Source organism: Pan paniscus, chromosome 18 (assembly GCF_029289425.2).
Source record: "Pan paniscus chromosome 18, NHGRI_mPanPan1-v2.0_pri, whole genome shotgun sequence".
Lineage (NCBI taxonomy): Eukaryota > Metazoa > Chordata > Mammalia > Primates > Hominidae > Pan > Pan paniscus.
In genome coordinates, this window is record NC_073267.2 from 15,331,096 (window position 1) to 15,345,560 (window position 14,465).

General features: G+C 48.4%; 1 protein-coding gene across 8 annotated transcripts in view; it reads right to left on the reverse strand.

Moving 5' to 3' along the window:
* The window catches only part of PDXDC1 (pyridoxal dependent decarboxylase domain containing 1), a 66,876-nt gene that overhangs the window by 3,380 nt on the left and 49,031 nt on the right, over nucleotides 1-14,465 (reverse strand). For 5 of the 8 annotated variants that reach the window (XR_008621313.2, XM_055099374.2, XM_055099371.2 and 2 more), the window contains 10 exons: nucleotides 11,067-11,130; nucleotides 8,804-8,892; nucleotides 7,717-7,822; nucleotides 5,880-6,051; nucleotides 4,791-4,909; nucleotides 4,370-4,491; nucleotides 3,391-3,483; nucleotides 3,216-3,312; nucleotides 2,214-2,318; nucleotides 1,519-1,751 (listed from right to left, as the gene is read on the reverse strand). Coding sequence is in view for 7 of the 8 variants with exons in the window: in XM_055099374.2 (XP_054955349.1) it covers nucleotides 1,519-1,751; nucleotides 2,214-2,318; nucleotides 3,216-3,312; nucleotides 3,391-3,483; nucleotides 4,370-4,491; nucleotides 4,791-4,909; nucleotides 5,880-6,051; nucleotides 7,717-7,822; nucleotides 8,804-8,892; nucleotides 11,067-11,130 (1,200 nt within the window). In the remaining variant the exon portion in view is untranslated. Of the gene's footprint in view, nucleotides 1-68; nucleotides 1,817-2,213; nucleotides 2,319-3,215; nucleotides 3,313-3,390; nucleotides 3,484-4,369; nucleotides 4,492-4,790; nucleotides 4,910-5,879; nucleotides 6,052-7,716; nucleotides 7,823-8,803; nucleotides 8,893-11,066; nucleotides 11,131-14,465 lie in introns of those variants that run through there. The other 3 variants (XM_034939834.3, XM_055099380.2, XM_063598391.1) reach the window with 1 other exon arrangement.

A 14,465-nucleotide genomic window follows, 5' to 3' on the forward strand; every position in this document is an offset into this window, starting at 1 on the left:
GGCAGCTATTTCAGGTACGTGGGTAAGTCAAGTCTTTTGTAATAAGATTTATAAACTGAATTCACTGGTAACAATTTCAAGAACCTTTATTGAAACCAACATTCAAATAATATCTCAAGGGTGAAATGTTTCAGCAAAACCAATTTAACAATTCCAAATATATATAAAAACATGTAATTTTGTTAAAGGTGATAATTTACCCCTCCCCCATTTTATCTGCTATACTTCATTGCACCAAATAGGGAAGACTGTTTAATCATCTGCACCAAAAAAAAACCCCTGCATTTTGATAAGTGTAAATGTCAAAAATCCCATCAAATCAGAGTATAATTATAGGCTTAATATGATATAACTAAGGCTTCCAATACTACAGTCCAGAAACCCAGTGTGAATTTCCCCATTTTCAGGTCTCCCAAAAGCTTGACTGCTGGACTAAGAAGGCACAGGGGTCGTTACTTACGACAAAGTGACGCAGTACTTCGGAAAAGTAGGAACGGGCAGTGCCAGCGAGCTTCTACTGACTTAAGCAGGGCGCCTGGCTGGATCAGCGTGAGAGAGTGCTCTGCTGGCTCCTGTTTCTGAGTTGGGCCCAGGTGAGCTGCCAGGGCAGTAGAAGCTTCAGTGGGAGACAGGTCAAAGGGGTACTGTTTTCAGATTTTAACCAGGTGGGTGCTATGTAGCACACGGAAGAGCAAGCTCTTAAGGGTAGCATCTATCGGGTTTTCAAATACTAAACAGAAATGAGCACAGTCTGTACTTGTGTGCCAATTTTAAAAGCTTTGCCAGTATTTAAAAATATATGGTCAGGAGGAGACTTTACAATTTCTCTTTACAAACAGTATATAATGGGAGAAACGGCCTTGTGGCAGAGGACAGTCCCAGACAGCAGCCTTGCCACAGCTCAAGTAGACACAGTCCTTACTAAGTGTCCACGAAGAGCAGTAGCTGGGGAGGGCTTCTGATGCTCTTATTTACAGTCCCACAATCACTGCTCTCCTTCAAGTCTAGCAGTCCCATTGTATATTGCAACTTGATCGTACTAAAGACCGACAGCAAAGGATACAGCCAGTCTTGCCTCTGTGAAGTGTTGCAGAGAACCTGGAGAGTGCTAATGAAAAGCTGTTTTACCAAAAAGTTGCCACGGGCAACCTCATATACTTAGGCTTATGTTTAGAAAGAGCAAGGGTGCTACTGGTAGACACTTGAAATTCGAAGTGTTTTTTGTGAATAAAATGTGTTTATGGTAACTTAGGGAAAAGTGGTAGTAGGACAGCAAACAAACAGTTCCTGGTGGTTCTACATGTACATGAAGTTAGACAAGCTGACTCCCCTCCTAGAAAGCCTACCTTTCAGGCACATATTTGTGCCAAAATCCCAGTGAAGCACAAACAACAGTAATTTATATTAGTATGTGGCACAGTTCACATTTCCAATAGAACTTCATCTTCCCTGAAACAATACTCAGTACAGTCTCAAACCACACAATGAGTCTTATCTTAAGCTCTCTGGTCCTTCTACCTGTGGGTGGTCATCTTCTGGGTGTGGGACCCCTTTCTGGAAGGCCTCGGTCTGGTCGGTGTGCTGAGGGCTGGGAGCCCCTGGGTGTCCCTCAGTGCTGCTGGCCTCGAGGGTGATCTGCTCCGGCCCACCGGACAGGCGCTCCACCTTTTCTAAGTCTTCAATGTGACTGACTGAGCTGGTCTCACTCAAAGCATCTGAACCTCGCAGGGACCTTTTAAAAGGCTTCTGGCCTACAGAAAGGGCAGACAGACTGCGCTGAAACTCAGTGAGGATACTTCTGCAACACAGGCTGTCTCTGCAACAGATAATTGCTTTATTTCACAACACAGCTTCAGCAGAAACCTTTACTGGCTCTGAGGTGTTTTAGGAGATGAGAAAACCGAGAGCTGCTAGCGTGACACCAACATGCTCCCCAGGCCGGGGAACTCTAAGGTCATCTTCATTAGGAAACGCCCAGGAGGGTAAACACCACAGTGACAATGTCATCTTTCAAGACCCCAACTTCCCCTTAGCGCACTACCATGGGATTTCTTCAAGGCTGAATCCCACGGCTACCAAGATGGTTAAAGAGATGGTAGTAGTTGGTCTTAAGAGAAATAGACCTCTGGAGTTCAAGAACCCAGAAAACAAACGCAAGTAACAGCCAACAGGGGAAACCTGTTACCTGAACTCGGTGTGGAGGCGTCACTTACCTGGAAGCCTCTGCTTGGTGCGACTGCCCGAGGGCGTTGGAGGCAGTGTGACTCCTGCACCTTGTGCTTTGTAGACATATATGGGTTCTGTGGACTCCAGAGAGCCTGCGGGAGAGGAGAGGGCTGGGTAGAAGCTACAGGCACAGGTTGCCCTTGAAGACACCACCTGCCCTCACACAGCCTTGCTCCCCAATAACCTCCTTCCAGCCACTGAGCCTGCCACAGACTGGTGGAGAGAAGGGCACTTATGAATGTGCCGTGAGCTAGAGAAAGCCACCTCACAGGGCCAGTACCGCCAGCATCTGCCAGCAGTATGGCATAAGCGCACCCAGGGAGCCAGGCCCAACAGGGAAACGTACTGTAGCCACAAGAAGTGGGTGCCTTTTTGCTGAAGGCTAAGGCTTGGCAGATTAGAAATCAGATTATCTTTTGCTTTCATGACAATGGAGTCATCGTTTCCTGGGAAAGAATGAAGGAAGGGGCTCGAGTGTAGGAAATTATTTCCTTGGTAGAACAGGAAAGGAATCACGGACTGTTAACACCCTCCCCACATTCCAGCGGCTGAAACGCTTGCTGGCTGCCTGGTTCAAAATAAACCGTGCCAGCACTCCATGCTTCAGTCTCTGCATTGCCACTTGCAAAAGCTGTCCTCTGCTGGGGCAGAACACACATGAAGACAAGTAGTATTAACCCTGAACCAAAATGCCCAAGACACAGCACCCTGAGAGTCTGCACAGCTGAGTGGGCGCGTCCTCATGGCCTTGCGGTGGCGACAGCTGTGGAGAGTGGGTAGCTGCTTCCTTGCTGTTTCAGCTGCCAGGGTGCGGTGGGGAGGAGGACAGGGCACACCAGAACTTGTCTCCTCAGATGTCCAGCCCACACCCAGTGATGAAGAATGGGAACCAGGGCGGGCTTCTCAGTGGGAAGAGTGTTGGGACCCAAGGGCATTTGGTGAAACCTCCCAAGGTCAGCAAGACCCGGAAAGAGGCTATGCCATCCTACCTGCTGTCAAGTTAAAAGTTCTTCCCTTCTGTAAAGCCTGGACCGGAGAAAACCAATTCAGCACGGAGCCCACTACAGGGATCTGCCGCAACACCCCCTGCAAGACAGGACCAGAGTTCAGGGCCACCTGGCCTCACGGCGGCTCCCCCAGCCTGCTGCCCATCGGGGGCCTCACCTCTTCCAGAAGCCGTTCTTCACTTGCCTTCTGCAGCTCCACTTGAGCTTCCTGAATGCCTTTCCGAACCACTTCTGTCATGTTTTCCAGAAGCTGTGGCAAGACCAAGAAAGACATTACTTGTTTAAGCTTCTCACCTGGGGCCCAGAAGAGCTAGTAACACAGCACTGAGGGAATTTTTCAAAAGCAGGTCAGTGAAATCCTGCATTGAAAAGCCGGCGTAAAAAGAACAGAAACTCAAAGACAAGCGGATAACATGCTCACAGAGGCCTAGGCAGACACACCTTGGTGACCAGCCTCATTTGCTACGTATTCTTGAAAACAGAGAAGTCATAAAGTCAGGCTGGAAAGAAACCTTAAGGAGTCCACCCAGAAAGGAATGAAGCTGGCTTCTCGGCCGCATGTCCAATGGCACGTGTCTCTCTCCTTTTAGAGCAGTCTTACCTTGGTCCCTCTTCTCTCCTTTTGAGTGATTTTTAGGGAAGTAATCATCTGTTTGGAGGATACCTTATCAGCCTTGTATCCTGGTCCTCCATGCTAAGGGACCCACAGCAGTAGGTCTATTCCTGGTGGGAAGTGCTATAGGGAAGGGGTGTAGGGGGAACCACACATAAAACAGCCCATTTCATTCACCCTCAGGACACAGCTCCAGAGCAGAAGTCCTCCCTGACCTTGGTGGCAGGGGTGAATGTGTCTGCCTGTGTGTCCAGCTACCCGCCCTCTTCTCTAAGGCAGGGTTACTACACAGCGTGGCTATGTGGATCTTTCCCCCTGAGCTTGTGAGATCACTGGGGCATGGGCTGTGTCAAACCTACTTGGCATCCCTGACACCTGGCACAAGGCCCAGCTTACAGGAAACATTGACAGACTTTGAGAGACAACGAACAGACATCCCAAGGGCAGCTCCTTTCCTCGTGGCCCCTGCTGTTTGGTGGGACAAAACTCAGAAAAGGAATGAACACTGATGGGTGCTACGGACCCTCGAGTTCTCCTCTATCTCCCGGGCTGTGGCCACAATGGTCTCCACGAGCTCAGCAGCATCGACATCGTCGCTCGCCATGCCGACATAAAGGCAGCTCTTCATGCTCTTATACTCAGGGCCTGCAAAGGAAATGAGACAAACTTGAGTTTCTAAGTCCTCTGTCATGGGTGAGACGTGGACCTACTCTCCTGTTCAGTGTCCTGACCACACACAAAGGGGTCTCCTCCATGGAGATTCTAAGGGCGGAGAGAAAGGCCTGGCAAGGCTGCAGAAGGGGAGGGAGGTCTCAGAACCGCACCTTCGCCTGGAACTCAGCCGGAGAGACGCTAACCCTCTAAGAGATAAGCCATCTTCTTTAAAGCCAGTTAGCAAGTGTCCTTCCAAACCTCACAGTTGACTTATAAAAGTAAGTAATTACCTATTTTAAAGGTTAGGTCAGATTCCAGTTCATTTAACTTTTTCAGGAGTCCAGCATGGATTTTTTCCCCTTCGGGATCTGATTTCAAACTGCTCTTATCATCATTAGCATGTTCATACCTAAAACAACATCAAACCACAGCATTTCAGCTTAAAAGATCAAATGTCTCTTCTGATACAGGATTAGCGGTGGAGTAGAAACCTCTAAATATTAGCAAGACAATGCAGTGGAACCAATGAGCAAAAGAGCTACTGCGAGTGTCTCCAGACCACAAGCTTTCTGGAAGTTTGCCAGGAGTAAACAAAGTCACAGGAAAGCCTCTTTTTTTTTTTTTTTTTTTTTAAAGCAGGGTCTCACTTGGTGGCCCAGGCTGGAGTGCAGTGGCATGATCTTGGCTCACTGCAACCTCCACCTCCTGGGCTCAGTTGATCCTTCCATCTAAGCTTCCCGAGTAGCTGGGACTACAGGTGTGCAGCACCACCTCTGGCTAATTTTTGTATTTTTTCTAGAGATAGGGTTTCGCCATGTTGTCCAGGCTGGACTCAAGCTCCTGGCCTCAAGTCATCTATGCTCCTGTTGGCCTCCCAAAGTGCTGGGATTACAGGCATGAGCCACCGTGCCCAGCCGAAAGCCTAAGTCTTTAGTTCCATACAAGGTCTGGAAGTCTCATGGGCAATACAAAAAGAGGTTTGCCTCACCTCTGAAGGCGAGAAAGCAGCCATAGGACTGCACCCAGTTCTCTCCCCGAGAGCTGGGTTCTTTTTCTTACTGATTTGCAATTCTCTATATGCCCTGGATAGTAACCATTCTCAGTGAGTGATATATACCTGTTGGCATCTTCTCCTAGGTAGCTGAGAGTCGGCACCTACAGACAGAACATTCAGCAACTCCCCTCCCTGAGCGCCATGCTGGCCAAATTGCCTGCTTGCACTGTGCTTTTGTAAATGCCCAGAAAACCGAGTTGCATTTTCGTTAAGCATATTGTGACTACACATTCATCTTGGATTTCTAAGGTGGTTCAGAAAATGACCCACCCGTGTTCTTTATACAGAAAAGTCTCCAACATCAAGTGGCAGGCCAAGACTTTACCTGACAACCCCTATTCCAGGCCAGTTAGGGTCATCAACATATAGGAGACCTGCTGTTGCTTCCACTTCCTGCTTGAACTCTTCACGCAACTGGAGCGTACAGCACAGCACTGGCAGTTTGCTTTCTATGCAGGCTACGAGCTGATCCACATCCTCTCCCCGAGTTCCTAAAACTGAAGATGTTCACAATGTCAGAGAAATGCTCACGAGATGGCCAATGACAAGAGGGCAGGGCTCCCTCTTCCACTACTGGGAAGGTCAAAAGCTCGAGGCACTCCAGTTACCGGGAGCCATGGAGATTTAAAAAAAAAAAGGGCCTCAACCCAGATATGGAAGAATTAGGGTTAGAAACGGACACAGCTGGCTGTAGCAGGTGTGGAGTGTTTCTCTCACAGATGTGGCCCACAATGACATACTCCAGTGTTAGAAATCACTCTTCCCACAGCAAGCCTACTTCAGGCAGGCTGGAGACATCACACCATAGGTTCAGCACAAAAAGGCAACCACAGATTCTGTACATTCCTATGACTGAGAGAAAGGGAAGTACTGTGGTGGGCTGCTGTCCCCACACAGGAAGGACAGGGAGATGGTGACAGCGCCGGGCCTCAGGGCTCACTGGCTTACTTTTGCAGTTTTAGAGACTAAGTCTCTAGAGCTGTGGCCAGGCAATCCTTATAGTGGCCAGTGCTTTGGGAATCTGAGCTAGGAGGATCACTTAAGGCCAGGAGTTCAAGAGCAGCCTGGGTGACAGAGTGAGACCACGTCTCTATGAAAAAAAAAAAAAAATAGATGTGGTGGTGCTCGCCTGTAGTCCCAGCTCCTTGGGAGGCTGAGGCAGGGGATTGCTTGAGCCCAGGAGGTCGAGGTTGCAATGAGCTATGGTGAAGACACTGCATTCCAGCCTGGGTGACAAATGAGACCCTGTTTCTAAAAAAAAATAAAAACCAAAACACAGATCCCCAGGCTCCATTCTAGAATCTCTGGGGGTGGGCGGCCACTGGTTGTGTGTAAAGCTCCTGGATGACTCTAATGTGCAGTGGGGAGTGAGAACCCTTGTAGTGGAAAACCGAGAGTCACAAGACATCAAAATATAGGAATTCCAGCCTGGCCAACGTGGCAAAACCCCATTTCTACAAAAAATGCAAAAATTAGTCCAGTGTGGTGGCTCATGCCTGTGGTCCCAACTCCTCGGGGGCTGAAGTGGGAAGATCACTTGAGCCCAGGAGGTCAAGGCTGCAGTGAGCCATGATCGCACCACTGCACTCCAGCCTGGGTGACAGAGCAAGACCCGACTGTCTCAACAACAACAAAAAAGGAATTCAGGTGATGACTTTTTTTTTTTTTTTTTTTTTGAGATGGAGTCTCCTCTGTCCCCCAGGCTGGAATGCAGTGGTGTAATCTCAACTCACTGCAACCTCGGCCTCCCGGGTTCAAGTGATTCTCCTGCCTCAGCCTCCCAAGTAGCTGGGACTGCAGGTGTGTACCACCATGCCCGGCTAATTTTTTTATTTTTAGTAGGGGCGGGATTTCACTATGTTGGCCAGGCTGGTCTCGAACTCCTCACCTCAGATGATCTGCCTGCCTTGGCCTCCCAAGGTGTTGGGATTACAGGTGTGAGCCACCATGCCCGGCCAATTCAGGTGACTTCTGAATTCTCATTCTGATTCTGGTAAGTTACATGGGAATGCTAATCCACCTAAATTTAGCCCAAAAGAAAAGAAAATGCCCCTCCAAAAAGAGCTGCTAATAACTCTAGGAGAATGGAGTATCATAAGGGCAAGCTAATCTACCCAGCAGCCCCAGAACAAAAGCAAGGGATGTCCACCAAGCCTGGTTACCTGCTGCGGTCATCAAAGGGCTGAACCGCAAACACGTGCCCTCAGCTTCCAGATCCATGACTGTGAGGCCGCCTGCAGGCACCAGCTGCTTCAGCTGTTCTCCCAGCTGTGAGGAGGACACAATGAACACCCTCCTGTAACAAGGGACTCAGACGTCTTCAGGACCCACCCTCATCCCCTCGGCCCCAGACCAAAGAGCCTCCTGGAGAGCTGGTTCCTGCTCTTTTGACTGTCTGATTACTTAGAGCAGCTTTTTAAAAACAGTAAATTTTATGGTTTTTTCTTATTAATACAAGTTCATTGTAGAAAAATTTAGGAAATACAAGTAAACAAAAAGAAGAAAATAACAATGACCCACAATACATTACTAAGCGACACCCACTGCTGACATGTGGTCTGCCCCCAGCGTCTTTTCTCCTAGTGGCGGGCAGGGAGTTGTAGTTGTTGTCATAAAACATGCTACTTGACACTGCTTAGTAACCTGCATTGATTCATTTCGTTTATGACCAGTTCCTTTCTGCTTGAGACACTCAGCTCTGTGGTCTCTCACAGCTGTGCTGAGCCCCAGCATGGATGTACCAGGACTTATCCGCCAACCCTGCTAGGCTGGGCATGTCCAGCATTGGCTAGAACTGCTGCTGCCGCCATCCCACACTGTTCACAAGACCCTTCAGACTCAAATCCTAGAGCTGCTATTCAGTGCCCAAAACGCTATCAAGGTGCAGGCCTGGCTCCACACTGCCAGCTGCAGATGCTCGGCAGACTCTGCCTGGGGCTCCCGGCTGTGCTGCCCAGGCTCAACAGAACCCACCGCAGCTGCCCTGCAGCCCACCTTTTGCCTGTTGTCTCACAGCCTTATACAGCAGCAAGGAAAGTGAGGGAGCAATGCCAGGACTTGCCAGAGGTGACCCAGCTCGTGAGGTGGTAACGCAACGGGGAACAGAACTCCAGAGCAGGCCCAGCACTGGCAGGGCGGCTCCTCCTGTGGGCCTCAGTTCCCATACACGAGCACGCGTCACCCTCACCAGCAGGTCGGATGGTGACGGACGGGGACCTGAAAGGAAAGGCGGGCGACTGCCATTCTCACCCAGCGATTCAGCGCGTCACACGAGTGCCTCTCCCGGCCGACTGCTGAAGGTGTCATGTTGGGCACTGGGACGGCTTTAAACACCGGATCTGACACCAAAACACAGAAAGGGAGTCACTCCCAGAAACACGGCTGACCAAAAAAAACACCCTCCAAACCCCACATCATTCCCATCCCAATATTAGCCCCAGGGCACTGACTCGTATTACTGAATTCTCATGTATTATCTGACAGAAGGGCTACATTTCTTTTTCCTCATGATCTATGTAACACTTGAATACATTCACATAAGACAGAATTATTAATTTCATTTTTGAAAAGGTTTGCTTTCAAGGGATTTCAAGGGGAAACAGCAATTGTTTTAAGTTACTAACTAGTTTACCAAGCACCGTGCCAGGTCTGTGAGTGCCATGATCATCCAACTAGGCCTCACAGTGGGTGCCAACCCGTGCCAGGCACAGAGCCCGACACTTGGGACAGAAGGCAGGTAAGGTTTCTGTCATCTTGGAGCTTACATTTTAGTTGAGGAAACAGACCATAAAGAAAGAAAATCACTCCATGTGGTTGTTAGTGTCACAAGTGAAGCTGGGGGCTCTGATAGAAAATGATGGAGTCCCCTCAGGCAGGATAGGCAGGGAAGGCTGAGGATGTGGATACTTAGTGGAGACTGAAATGGTGAGGAGGAGCTGGCACCAGAAGAGAGAAATGTGTGTAAGACAGAGGGAACGCCGAGTGTTAAGCCCTTGCGGTAGGAAAGGGCAGAGTGTTCTGGAGCGCGGAGAAGACTGGTCTGACTGAGGCACAACGAACAAGAGGGAGAGTGGAAGAGGGGAAGGCAGAGGCGAATTCGGGGCAGAGTGCGCAGGCCTCATGGGGCATGGGAGAGCCTGGCCTTTGTTCGACCGAAATGGTAAGATACCCAGGGGCTCTGGGCGGGGAAGTGACACTGATACGGGAGTGCTGGGAAGGGAAGAGCGTGATCCCTTTAAATGACACAGAAGCGGGGAAGGGAAGTGCTGGGGAGAGAAAGGCGGTTCCCTGGCTAGGACTCTACCCCCACGGACCTAGGTGAGGACAAGCACTCCTGCCTTCCCCCAAATGTTGCATTTCCCAAGACCACGCTGGCCCACCACACAACCATCCTGGGCCTATAAAAACCAGAGACCCTAGTGGGCAGACAGAAGTGGCTGGATGGCAAGAGGAACACATTGGTGGAAAACGACACAAGCGGCTGGTCATGGAGAGCAGGCCGGCAGAAGAGCACCCCGACAGGCACTGGCAAGCCAGCAGGCCATCAACCACGGGGACGAGGCGGAGTTTGGCCAGGGCCGCTGAGCGGCCCAACTCCAAGGGAAATCTGTCTCCCTTCTGGCTCCCCCATCAGCGGAGAGCTACTTTCATTCAATAAAACCTTGCACTCATTCTCCAAGCCCACATGTGATCCCATTCTTCCAGTACACCAAGACAAGAACCTGGGATACATTAATCCCTCTGTCCTTGTGATAAGGAAGGGGGTCTAAGTGAGCTAAAACAAGCTGCCTACAGACGGCTAAATTAAAAGAGCACACTGTAACACATGCCCACTGGAGCCTTAGGAGCTGTAAAACATTCACCCCTAGATGCTGCCATGGGGTCGGAGCCCCACAGCCTGCCCGTCTGTATGCTCTCCTAGAGGTCTGAGCAGCATCGGGGCACTGAAGAAGCGAGCCACACCCCCATCACATGCCCTGCGAGGGGGACAAGGGAACCTTTCCGGTTCCAACACCATGTGACTTCCACTTATAACCCTCACTCTGCCAGGTGAAGAATGGTCTGGAATGGGCTGTGTAGAATGTATGAAAGTCAGAGGTCAGCTGAGAGGGGACAATGGCCATCCAGGTAAAAAAAAGAGTGGTGCCCTGGACTAGACTGGCGGCACTTGGGTCATTCTTTAAGATACAGATTCCTGGGCACAACCTACTGACTCCAAATACGTGGGAAGTAAGACCCACAAATCTTTATGTTCAAGCAACTCTTTCTTAGCCATTCCAGCACTGGTCCAGGGACTGGCATTTGGGAACCCCTGGTTTAATCACCGCAAACTATCAGCAAATTGCTAAGGCATTTCGGACTGTAGTTTTCATGAAAATTATTACATTTTTCTGAAATGCTGACTGAAGATTGTCAGCAATAAAAATATTTTGAACTATTTAACTTGAAATGGTATCAAATTCAAAGCCTTTAACACAGATATGAAAATAACCCTCTTTTAAAATTCACCGACCTGAGCCTGGTAATTCCTGGAAAAATCTGAACACCACCACTGGGGAGCTGAGCTCATCTTCCACCTGGAAGAATGGAAGTCTCATATCACCAAGTAACATTAAACTCCAGACGCCTTCAAAATGAAATGCTGAGTTCAAAAACTCGCTTAGAGATGCTCTATTTGTAAATAAACACACTAAAAAGTTCAGAGGTTAATTTCAGTTGCTAGAGAAAAATCAAATGTTTAGTAAAATTTTAAAAAATAACTATGAGCCAGCCTTGAGAGTACACTGTGAATTATAAGATGTTTGACACTGGTACACTGAAATTAAAGCAGGGGGAAATTTTAATAAGGGATAAACATAGGTCTAACATTAAAGATTAAAACCAGTAAGAAGCAGTGAAACTAGACTCAGTGCGGAGAGAGCCCATGCTTTCAAGAATCCCAGAAATTATGCAGGATTTATTGAAACTTAAACTTTTTTTTAGAGATGGGGTCTTGCTGTGTTGTCCAGGCTGGCCTTGAACTCTTGGCCTCAATTAATCCTCCTACTTTGGCTTTCCAAGTGTTGGGATTACAGACGTGAGACACCGTGCCTGGCCAACTAGAATTTTTCATACTCATAGAAAAAAAGAGGGGGCAACAAGTACTTTCCTCCCCTTTGCAAAACTTTCGGAACAAGATGCAAGTCCTGCTGGTGATGTAGACAAGCACAGCTGAGAACTGGATCTGTGTATTTTCTAATATATTTAATTATTATTAAAGACAGGCCGAAGACGACTAACTTCATTAGTGGGTTTCCTAACAGTTAAAAACATCCACTGCGTTATGTATTATGATAATCCAACAGCGAGTTCCTGTTTTGCATCAAACAGTATACCCTGACTTGGTCAAGCCATGGGGTCAGGGTACCGTAAGCATCCATGTCCTTGGCAGGCTCTGTGGTACTGTAGGGGCGTGTGGGTGGCCCTGGGGGGGAAGATCTCTAAGCATCCAACAATCCCAGTACCATAGCTCTAGTAATAAAACTTATGTTCCAAGGCTCTGAGTGTGATGACTCACTGGTAGGGCCGCAACAGGAAATGCTAACTTGGAAAGACAAGAAGCAGTGGCCCAAGATCTTTTCTACTAACTTTTCAAAGGACCGTGTGGACAGTATTCATACCAAGCAGGATGTGAATTCAAATCTGCCAATTATTTAGGGGGCCAGTCCTGTGCTAAGTGCCTTCACATCTATCATCTTTAACTTTCACAGAGACAAATAAAAGTGATACTTTTAAAGGTACGGCGGCGGGCGGCAGGGGGGCGGTGCTTAATATTTAAATAGGGGAGCACGCCCAATAAGCAAGGAGGAACAAAAAGGCAACAAAATAATCCGCCCATTCTCCCATCCTCAGCTAGGAGATGGCAGAATGAGGTGAGTGCCAAGACTGCTATGAATATTATGATCATCTTTTCTTTCTTTGAACTCAGTGGTCTCAAATGTCAAAGTGTGTAAGAAATAGTATACAGGGTTAGAGACACTTCTGGTTCTAGTAACGTGATAGACTGAGTGAACACTGAAGTTGTCAATTCTGAATATCTGAAATACTGGATTAAATATAACCAAGAACCAAAAAAAGGTTAAACCATGGCTGGGCTCACACCCAAAAAAAGGTGAATCCACAAAGAAGAGGAAACGGAAAGATGACTGTAAGCTGAGTGGCAGGGGATGGGAGCATGTCTGGGGCCTGGCACTGGGCTTTCAGGGCTAGGGTCTTGGGTGTTAATGCCCAGGTGAGGCACAGTGGTGAGTCTGTATAAGGCCTTTACAAACCTTCTATAGGAGAAAACAAACAGATTTGATTTCAGATAGTAGTAAGAGTGATGAAGACGACCCAGGGGGATGGAGTGATGTCTGACGGTGGGAGATGATCTTAGGGTGGCCAGGAAAGGCCTTTCTGAAGAGGTGAGATTTGAATTAAGATCTGAAAGATAAGAAACCAGTCATGAGAAGAATTGGGACTGGGGAGGCTGGGCGCTTTGGCTCACGCCTGTAATCCCAGCGCTTTGTGAGGCTGAGGCGGGCGGATCACAAGGTCAAGAGTTCAAGACCAGCCTGGCCAACATGGTGAAACCCCATCTCTACTAAAAATACAGAAATTAGCTGGACATGGTGGCATGTGCCTGTAACCCCAGCTACTCGGGAGGCTGAGGCAGGAGAACTGCTTGAACAGGGACCCAGGAGGCGGAGGTTAGAGTGAGCCAAGATCGCACCACTGCACTCCAGTCTGGGCTACATAGTGAGACTCTGTCTCAAAAAAAAATAAACAGAAGAATTGGGGGTGGGGGGTGGGAAACAGTGTTTCCAGGCAGAGAGAACAGCACGTACAAAGGAGACTGTTGGGAGGGTTAAATGAAATAATTCATGTAAGGTACTTAGTACCACACATGAATTTCACAAGCAGCAGCTGGGATGGTGATGGTGATGATGAGGACTCACAGGCCATAATGCCTCATGGTATTAGCCAATTATTGTATCCTCTACTGAAAAAACAGCCATTGGAAGAAGGGACAGAGCAGGCTTTCTGCCTGGGCCAGTGTGGCCTACAGAGATGCTCCAAAACAACTGGTGATTAACTAGCACCACTGGGTCCCCCAGTTTGAGAATAAGGGAGCAGCGATGACTGAGGAAAAGCCAAGTGCGCTCAACATGGCAGGGGCAGGAAAGCAGATGGGCCCAGCACTGCCTGGATTCTTAACAGCTTGCTCAATCTAGGCCATAATTTGCTTCTCTGTTTGCAATCAAAGGAGACCAACCAGCATACTTTCATTTGACAGTCAGGCTTGGAAAGAAAATGACTCAATGTCACAGGGCCACCCTGTGGCACTGCTCAGAGCAGAGCCCAGGCCTCTGAACTTAGATTCATCCCTTCTGCTTCTCCAGTGGTCCACTTCCTCCTCCAAGGATAGAACCCCCACTGAGCTAGAACTCGGTTCAACTGGCTCCAGACTCCCACTCAGAAGGCAGAGTAGCCACACCCCCTTCAACCAAACCATGTATTTTTTTTTTCTTCCTTGAGACAGGGTCTCTGTCACCCAGGCTGGAGTGCAGAGGCGCAATCTCGGCTCACTGCAACCTCCGCCTCCCGGGTTCAAGCAATTCTTTCACTTCAGCCTCCCCAGTAGCTGGGACTACAGGCGTGTGCCACCATGCGCGGCTACTTTTTGTATTTAAACCAAACCATGTTCTAAAAGAAAAATAAACCTACTGACTTGAACCCCAAATACACTCAAATGTTAGTTTTAAACTTAAGCATACCTTGCAGAATTGTCAAAGAAACACTCAATGAACCTATTTAAATCAGAATTTGACATATATTTCCTGAAGTTCTAAAATACCATGAAGCAAAACACAAAAACTTTCAAACCTGAACT